The 9,401-nt window shown below is 45.5% G+C and overlaps 1 protein-coding gene across 1 annotated transcript; it reads left to right on the forward strand.

The window, feature by feature from the left end:
• The first annotated feature begins 6,923 nt into the window (after positions 1-6,923).
• On the forward strand, positions 6,924-9,099 carry LOC122736341 (sterile alpha motif domain-containing protein 11-like). Its single transcript, XM_043978488.1, is given in 4 exon segments — positions 6,924-7,763; positions 7,766-8,251; positions 8,253-8,552; positions 8,554-9,099. Coding segments are annotated over 4 exon segments (2,172 nt in total).
• The last annotated feature ends 302 nt before the right edge of the window (positions 9,100-9,401 follow it).

A 9,401-nucleotide genomic window follows, 5' to 3' on the forward strand; every position in this document is an offset into this window, starting at 1 on the left:
TACCTTATACTAAAATAAGGTCAAAATGGCTACATGATTTAGACATAAAAGGTGATACCATAGCTAAATTAGGATAGGAAGGAATAGTTTACCTGGAAATGAGAACAGTTTATGACCAAACAAGAGATAGAGAATAGTATGAAATACAAAAGAGATGGTTTTGATTACACTAAATTAAAAAGGTTTTCTACAAACAGAAGCAATGCATCCAAAATAAGAAGGGAGGCAGAAAGCTAGGAAACAATTTTTATAGACAGTACTTTTTTTTTTCAGCAACAAACGTTTATTTTATTTTCCAGTTACATATAAGGGTAGTTTTCAACATTCATTTTCATAAGACACAGAGTTCCAAATTTTTCTCCCTCCCTCCCTCCCTTTCCTCCCTCCTCCACAACATGGCAATCAGGTTATATATGTATAATCCACAAGTGTTCTTTTTATCAGTTCTTTCTATAGGGGTGCATAGTAAGCTTCCTCATTAGTTCCTTGGGATTGTCCTGAATCAATGCACTGCTGAGAGTAGTTAAGTCATTCACAATTGCTCATTGAACACTGCTGCTGTCACTACCCACAATGTCCTCCCAGCTCTGCTCACTTCACTATACATTGATTTTCATTAGTCTTTCCAGGTTTTTCAGGGATCATCTTGTTTGTCATTTCCTGTAGCATAGGACCATTCCACTACAATCATATAACACAGCTTTTTCCATCATTCCTCAATTGATGGACATTCCCTTGATTCTCAATTCTTAGCCTCCACCAAGAGTTGCTATAAATATTTTTTGTACAATTTTTCCCCCTTTTCTCTTTTACATGATTACTATTGTTAACTGTTTCCCTTCCATCCTATTGCCTTCCCCATGATATTTATTCTATTATCCATCTTCTTTCATCCTATCCCTCTTCAAAAGGGATTCCCTTCTGAAGTCTGTCCCCTCCCCCACTCTGCCCTTCCTTCTTTTGCCTCTCTCTCTTTATCCCCTTCCCCTCCTATTTTCCTGCAGGGTTAGAGAGAACACTCCACCCAATTGAGTGTGTACATTATTCCCTCCTTGAGTCAATTCTAATGAGATTGAGGTCTTTGAGCCAATTCTGATGAGTTTACTCATTTACTGCCCAGATTAGACAGATTACTCCACCCAGCTGGGTGTGTCCGTTAGTCCCTCCTTGAGGCAGCTCTGATGAGTTTAAGGTCTTTGAGCCTTTTCTGATGACTGTAAAATTCATTTACTGCCCTGCTCCTCTCCCATCTCTTCCCCCACTCCATAAGCCTTTTCCTGTTACTTTCATGTAGGTTTTCACTTCTGCGCTTCCCCCTCCCCCAGTGAATTCACTTCACCTCTCAATTTAACCTTAAAGATGTCATCACCTAGCTAAGTGACACAGTGGACAAAGCATCACCCCTGGACCCAGGGAGATCCCAGCCACAACCCAGCCTCAGACACAAGACAGTCACCCACTGTATGACCCCAGGTATGTCCCCCAGGTCCAATTTTTTATGGTTCTCTAGGGTCTTGTATTTGAAAGTCAAATTTGCCATTCAGTTCAGGTCTTTTCATCACAAATGTCTGAAAGTCTTCCTTTTCACTAAAGTACCATTTTTTCCACTGAAAGATAACGATGAGTTTTGCTGGGTAGGTGATTCTTGGTTGTAATCCCATTTCTTTCTTTTTTCCTTGACCTGAGAGCTCTGGAATTTGGCTAAAATATTCCTAGGAGTTTTCCTTTTGGGATCTCTTTCTGGAGGTGATCAGTAGATTCTTTCAATTTCTATTTTAGCTTCTTCTGGAATTTCAGGGCAATTTTCCCTGAGAATATCTTGGAAAATGGTGTCTAAGCTCTTTCCTTGATCATGGTTTTCAGGTAGACCAATAATTTTCAAATGATCTCTCCTGGACCTATTTTCTAGGTCAGCAGTTTTTCCCAGAAGATATTTCACATTGCCCTCTATTTTTTTATTCATTTGGATTTGCTTTATTGTGTCTTGGTTTCTCATAAAGTCACTGGCTTCCATTTCTTCAATCCTAATTCTGAGGCAATTATTTTCATAAAAGAGCTTTTGTACCTCCTTTTTCATTTGGCCAATTTGACTTTTCAAGCTGTTGACTTTTTTCTCATGTCTTTCCTGCATCACCCTCATTTCTCTTTCCATTTTTCCCTCTACCTCTCTAACTTTATCTTCAAAGTCCTTTTTGAGCATCTCTATGGCCTGAGACCAATTCATATTTTTCTTGGAAGCTTTAGATATAGGGGCCTTGATGTTGACATCTTCCTCTGAGAGTGCCCCTTGGTCTTCCTTGTTACTGAAGAAACTTTCTATGATTCTCACCTTTCTCTGCCTGCTCATCTTGCCTTTCTTTTACTAGACTTTTAGCTACTTAAAGTGGGGCACTATTTCCAGGCTGCAGTATCCCAACCTTAAGAAGTCCCAGGTGGTATGATATAAGGAGAATCAGGTTCTTCGCTAACCCGGCCTTTTCCCTGGTCCTTAGATGACCCCAGACCAACTTGCTATAATCAACCAGCTTTGTGTGTTGTGGTTGTTAGCCCCGACGAGCCTGTGCCCCTCCCCCACCTGGGCCACTGCTACTTGAGCCTACCTCCTGGTTCTCAGCAGGGGTGTAAAATCCAAGTTCTGCCTTAGCACCAGCTTAGACCCCTGTAGTCTCCCCCCTGCCCAGGGCTCAGCCCACTCACCAGACTGTGAGCTTAATTCCAGACAACACTGGCACTTCAGCTGATTCAGAGGCTCTGGGGGTCTGCTTTTCTGTCGAGGCCTTCCTGGGACTGGATCTGTGTCAGGAATCTTCCTGGGACTGGATCTGTGTGGGGTTGGGCTTGACTCCTGTATCAGCACAGCAGCTCCCTCCTTCTGACCTTCCAAGCCGTTCTTGGTTAGAAGATGATTTCAGCACATTGTTCTGTGAGTTTTGCTGCTCCAGGCATTTTCCTATGGCCTTATTTGGATGTTTTTTGGAGCGATTGTGTCATGAGTTCAGAAGCTCACTGCCTTTCCTCTGCCATCTTGGCTCTGCCCTGGAAGTCCTTCTCCAGTACTTCTGATAAAGGCCTCATTTCTAAAATATATCAGGAATTAAAACAAATTTATAAGAATCCAAGTCATTCCCCACTTGAGAAATGGTCAAAGGATATGAACAGGCAGTTTTCTGATGAAGAAATCAAAGCTATATATTGCCATATGAAAAAAAATGCTCTAAATCACTATTGATTAGGGAAATGCAAATTAAAATAACTCTGAGGTACCACCTGACACCTATCAGATTGGCTAATATGACAAAAAAGGAAAATAATAAATGTTGGAGAATCTGTGGAAAAACTGGAACACTAATGCATTGTTGGTGGACCTGTGAACTGATCCAACCATTCTGGAGAGCAATTTGGAATTATGCACAAAGGGCTATAAAGCTGTGCATACCCTTTGACCCAACAATACCACTATTGGGTCTTTTTCCAAAAGAGATCATAAAAAAGGGAAAAGGACCCACATGTTCAAAAATATTTGTAGCTGCTCTTTTTGTGGTGGTAGGGAATTGGAAGTTGAGGGGATGCCCATCAATTGGGGAATGGCTGAACAAGTTGTGGTATATGAATGTAATGGGATTCTATTGTGCTGTAAGAAACAATGAGCGGGCAGGTTTCAGAGAAACCTGGAAGGACTTGTATGGACTGATGATGAGTGAGATGAGCAGAACCAGGAGAACATTGTACACAGTATCATCAACATTATGTGTTGATCAACTGTGATAGACTTGATTCTTCTTAGCAATACAACAGTACAAGATAGTTCCAAAAAACTCATGATGGAAAAGAGTCTCCAAATCCAGAAAAAAAAAGAACTGTGGAATATAGATGCAGATTGAACCATACTATTTCTTTTGTTTTTGGTGCTGTTGTTTTTCTATTTTGAGGTTTTTCCATTTTGCTCTGATTCCTCTCTTATACTGTGACTAATGCAGAAATATGCTTAATTATTGTACATATATAAGCTATATCAGATTGCTTACTTTCTCAGAGAGGAGGGGAGGGAGGGAGAAAATTTGAAACTAGAAATCTTATGAAAACAAATATTGAAAATTATCTCTACATGTAACTGTAATATATAACCTAATAAAATACTTTTATAATTTAAAAAAACAAAGAAAAAAAGAAAATGAAGGGTGAGGGGAAGCTAGATAGTGCAATGAATAAAGCACCATCCCTGGATTCAGGAGGACTTGAGTTCAAATCCAGCCTCTGAGGCTCACTTATTAGCTGTGTGACCCTGAGCAAGTCACTTAACCCTCATTGCCCCATTCCCCCTCATAAAAACTGAAGGATGAAGAGCTTAAAACAGCACTGAGACTTTTAGAAATCTCACATTTTTTCAACATTATCAATTAACTACTGAAGTCTATGAGCATTAATATATAGGTTGATTTAAAGTAGAGATTCTTAACCTGGGACCAATAAACTTTAAAAATTTATATCTCTACTTCAATATACTTTTTCCCTTGTAATCCCATGCACTTTATTTTTGCACTTTAAAATGCTCTTCTAGAAAGAAATCCATAGACTTCACCAGAATGCAAAGGGTCCAGGACACAAAAAAAGGATAAAGATTCTTGGTTATCAGATCCTATCAAATGCTCTACTGAATTTCACTACCTCTTCATCCTCTGGTATTGGAACATTAAAAAATGATCTTCATGCTTCTCTTTTAGCTTATGCTCTTTAGAATCACAACTAGATAATATAATAAAATGTCCCATAAAAACGATGTTACTTGTTGCCTCTGGGTATATTATGAAGCCAATTCCTCCTTTTGTCCCTGCAAAGAGAATCTGTGACATTCTTTCATTTAGTAACAATTCTTTCTGTCTTGTAGTTTAATTTATAGTGAAAATGTAAATATTTTTTGATTCAGTTTGTCTCATAATATATTGACCCATTGATGATTGAACAAGAGTTTCACATTTTAGAATATCAACAGTTAAACTGATATTTAATGGTATAAAAACTTTACTCCCATTCTGCTCTCATCACTTTGGAAACAGAAGAGGCCTGGAAAGAACTGAGGGTCATTTTGTCTTTTTTCTTTGTTTTGTGGATTATCATGGCCAAAAATTTATTTCCTAGTAGGCTACCTACTAGTGATGAGCATCTTCTTACATCACTTGGACAATAGACCAAGTCCATGATGGGGAATATACTCAAAGGTTTTCCAACTTTGTAGAACCAATAAGTAACTTTACTTCACTGGAATAACCTTTGAGTACTCAGTGTAGTCTCCAAACTATGATGAGTAATAGGAGGAGGAATTTCATCAAGGATAACTCCAATGCTATAATGAGGGGACAATTTGTAATCTTGCCCTACTGTGTGAAGGGCATAAGTTATAATCGTAATTCATATAACATTTTTAAGTTTAGAAAGCAGTTTCTGCACAGCCCCCTTATGAGTTTAGGGAGTGCAAATGTTATTCCTTTTCACAGATAAAATTTGAGGGTCAATGAGGTTCAGTGATTGTCCAGGGTCACATAGTTCAGAAATGTCTGAAATGAGATCCATATTATTTTGTACACTCTTTCTTCTTTTATAATCATATCCCCCAAGCAAGCTGTAAGTTTGATTGAGGAAAATTCTTCCCAAGGAGAAAAACAGGTCAATAAACTTGAGAAATGTTATGTAATGGAAAGATCTTGAAAGTAGATGAATCAAGAAGATGAATCAGAAGATCTTGCATCAAATCCTATTTCTGCTATGCCCAAAGGGCTATAAACTGTGCATACCCTTTGAGCCAGCTATACCACTACTAGGTCTATATCCCAAAGAGATGAAAGAAGAAAGGGAGGATAGGACCTATCTGTATAAAAATATTTATAGCAGTTCTTTTCATGGTGTCAAAGAATTGGAAATTGAGGAGATACTCATCAATTGGGGAATGGCTGAACAATTTGTGGTTTGTGATTGTGATGGAATACTACTTACTGTGCTATAAGAAATGATGAGAAGGATGATTTCAGAAAAAAACTGGAAAGACTTCAGGAACTGATGCAAATTGAAGTGAGCAGAATCAGTACACAGTAACAGCAATATTGTATGATAATCAATTGTGAATGACAGCAGTATTCTCAGCAATACAATGATCCAAGACAATTCCAAAGAACTCATGATAAAAAATGCTGTGCACCTCCAGAGAAAGAACTGACAGAGTCTGAATGCAGATTGAATCATACTATTTTTCTTTTTTTTCTTTTTTTGGTCTTGTGTCTTCTTTCACAACAGACTAATATGAAAAAATGGTGGGAAGAATCTCAGTTCTATATTTTATTTTTGGATTCCACTTGTGATTTCATTGATGTAGGGCATGTCTAATGAGGAACTCCCTCCATTTTTCCCCTTTAATTTGTGCAGGCTACTTCATCTCTGTAGGCCTCAGTCCCTTCCCTTATGGAATGAGGTAATTAGATTTGATGATTAACTTGTATGAGTTTGTACTGCCAACTTTATCACTCTGGGTCTCAATCTCCTTATCTGTAAAAATCAGGGCATTTGGGGCAGCTGGGTGACGCAGTGGATAGAGCACCGGCCCTGGAGTCAGGAGTACCTGAGTTCAAATTCGGCCTCAGACACTTAACACTTACTAGCTGTGTGACCCTGGGCAAGTCACTTAACCCCAATTGCCTCACTAAAAAAAAAATTAATTTTTAAAAATTAAGGCATTTGGGGGGCCTGGCTTGCCCCCAAGAGGGCGCTGCCGAACCCCCCCAGGCCTGGGATACACCCTCCACACCCCCATCTCCCCACCCCAGACATGCACATCTCACTTCTACACTCGCACAACCCATGTCTGCCAGGCACCAGGGTGGGCCGAGGGCGAAGGATGCAGGCGGAAGGACCGACATCTCCCCCAGTAGACCCTTATGTCCCAAGGCATCTTGCAGGTTCATCCTCCGATCTGTGACTGCCCCGGCTGTCGAATTTCCTCGCCAGTGAACCGAGGTCGCCTGGCCGAGAAGAGGACGATCCCACTGCCCCCCACCAGGATCCCAAAGAAGGAGCTGAGTTCGATTTTCTCAGCCAGTGATGGGGACAGCGATGGGAGCAGCCCAGCCCATGGGCATCGACCAGATGTGAAGCAAGAGGACGATTTGCACATCAGTATCATGAAGAGAAGGGTACACACTCACTGGGATCTGAACATCTCCTTCCGAGAGACTTCTTGCAGCCGTGACAGTGACCTCTCTACCATCATCTCCAATTTGCACCCGAGCCGCCACCTCGTTATGCCTGAGCGCCAAAGCCGCTGTGAATTCCAGAGAAGCAGCGTCGAGATTGGCCTTGGCCCAGCAGATGACCTTTTAGGCAAAAGGCGGGGCTGCTCCCCCAGCAGCGGCGGCCTTGACCGCCCCACGGAGAAGAAGTCCAGGAGTGAGTCCCTCAAGGATCCTTCCCCCTCCCCCCTCCGGGAGGAGCCGGCCCCCCAGATGACCCCGGAGGAACACTACCGAAGGATGATGTCGGCCCTAAGTGAGCCTGGCGCCTTTGAAGAGCAGCAGCGACTCTATCAGCTGGCCAGCGCCGTGGGCCTGCCCAGCCACAGTGATCTCCTGAGGCTCAGGCAGGAGGTCGCAGCTGCCGCTGCCGTGAGGAGCCCCGGGGCCTTGGAACCCCATCTCCCCTCATCCTCCAGCAGCTCTGCAGGTGCTGGAGTTGGAGGCGGGGCTGCAGGGGGGACTGGGCAGCGCCGGAAGCAGGGCCTTCCCCCCCCCACAGGGAAACAGCTGTCACTGGACATTTCTCCGATAGGGACGTGACCCATCCATCATTGCTGTCACCCCAGAACGCCCCCCACATCGCCCTGGGCCCCCACCTCAGACCCCCCTTCCTGGGTGTGCCTTCTGCTCTGTGCCAGACCCCAGGATATGGATTCCTTCAGCCCGCTCAGGCTAAGATGTTTGCTAGACAACAAGAAATCCTCCGGAAACAGAGCTTGGCCAGGCTGGAGATGTCAGCAGAACTACTTTGGCAGAAGGAGCTGGAGAGTCTGCACAGGCCTAGGCTGCTCACTGCGGACCCCCTGGGGCTGCCCCAGGAACACCCAGCTCTGCGAACCCACGAGGGCCCCGAGGGCCACTCCCTGCCCCCACCCTCTCTACACGAGGACCTTCAGCGGAGACGCAGCGCCATGCTGGTGCTGAGGCACAGTTCAGCCCCCCTCTTGGCCCTGCCCCCCACGGAGCCCCCTGCCCAGGCCCGGGCCCCCAACACCCCCCAGAGAGCAGGCCCGGCATCGCCCCGCTGCCCGCAAGGGGGTTGGAAGGCCTGGAGAGGCCAAGGAGGCCGCTGGCCCAGGAGTCCGGGCCCAGGACAGCCCAGAGAATGACTCCAAGGAGTCGGACAGTGAAGAAGCTGAGGCTTCCCCGGCCGAGGCTGGGGGCACCGGCCGAGCCTGTGATGACCCCAAGGACACATCGGGTGGGCCCAGCAGCGACTCTCCAGGGCATGGCCTGGGGGGCAGGGCTGAGGGGAAGGGGCCCCTCCTGGGGGCCCCCACTGCCGCCCCCTCTGCCTCTGAGCCTCCCTTGCACTGTCAGCCCCTACTTTCATACAGGCACCATGGGGGGACTGTTCTTGGACAGCGGAGAGGAGGCTGTGGGCCCTGAAGACGTCAGCAAGTGGACAGTGGATGACGTGTGCACTTTCGTGGGTGGCCTGGCTGGCTGTGGAGAGTATGCTTCGGTTTTCCGAGAACAGGCCATAGACGGGGAGACGTTGCCCCTGCTCACCGAGGAGCATTTACTGACCAACATGGGGCTGAAGTTGGGACCTGCCCTGAAGATCCGATCCCATGTGGCCAAGCGCGTGGGCAGACTCTTCTACATGACCAGCTTCCCTGTGGCCCTCCCTCTGCAGGCCCCTGGCCTTCGGGGTGTGACGGACAGGGAACTGGCTGGTGAACTGCAGCCCTCCTCTCCGGCGCACTCCGCATCCCCCTTCCGGGGCAGCTTCTCGTCCAGCAGAGGTTCCCCCAAACAAGAGAACGGGGCCCCCTCCCTGCTGGTGGGGATAGGGGATGCGCCCAAGCCGCCCTCCTAACTCCCGGGGAGACCCCCCGCAGGCAGCTGTGGGCCTTACCCTCAGCCGCCTGGAAGGCTTTGTAAACTTTTTGAGGCCAAAAAGAAAAACCCCAGAAAAGCAGGCCTTGAGGCCCAGGAGGAGAGGGGGAAAAATCCAAAGAATTTCTGGAAGGAGCTCCGAGGGTCTGGAGCAGACACAGACAGAGCCCCGGTCTGCTGCCCGCCTCCACTTCCTCCCCCACACTGGACTTGGTTTCCTGATTCAGGTGTCTATGCATCTCTAGCAACTTCAAACAATACCAAAGACAGACAAAAGCGACA

This window comes from Dromiciops gliroides, chromosome 1 (assembly GCF_019393635.1).
Source record: "Dromiciops gliroides isolate mDroGli1 chromosome 1, mDroGli1.pri, whole genome shotgun sequence".
Classification (NCBI taxonomy): Eukaryota; Metazoa; Chordata; class Mammalia; order Microbiotheria; family Microbiotheriidae; genus Dromiciops; species Dromiciops gliroides.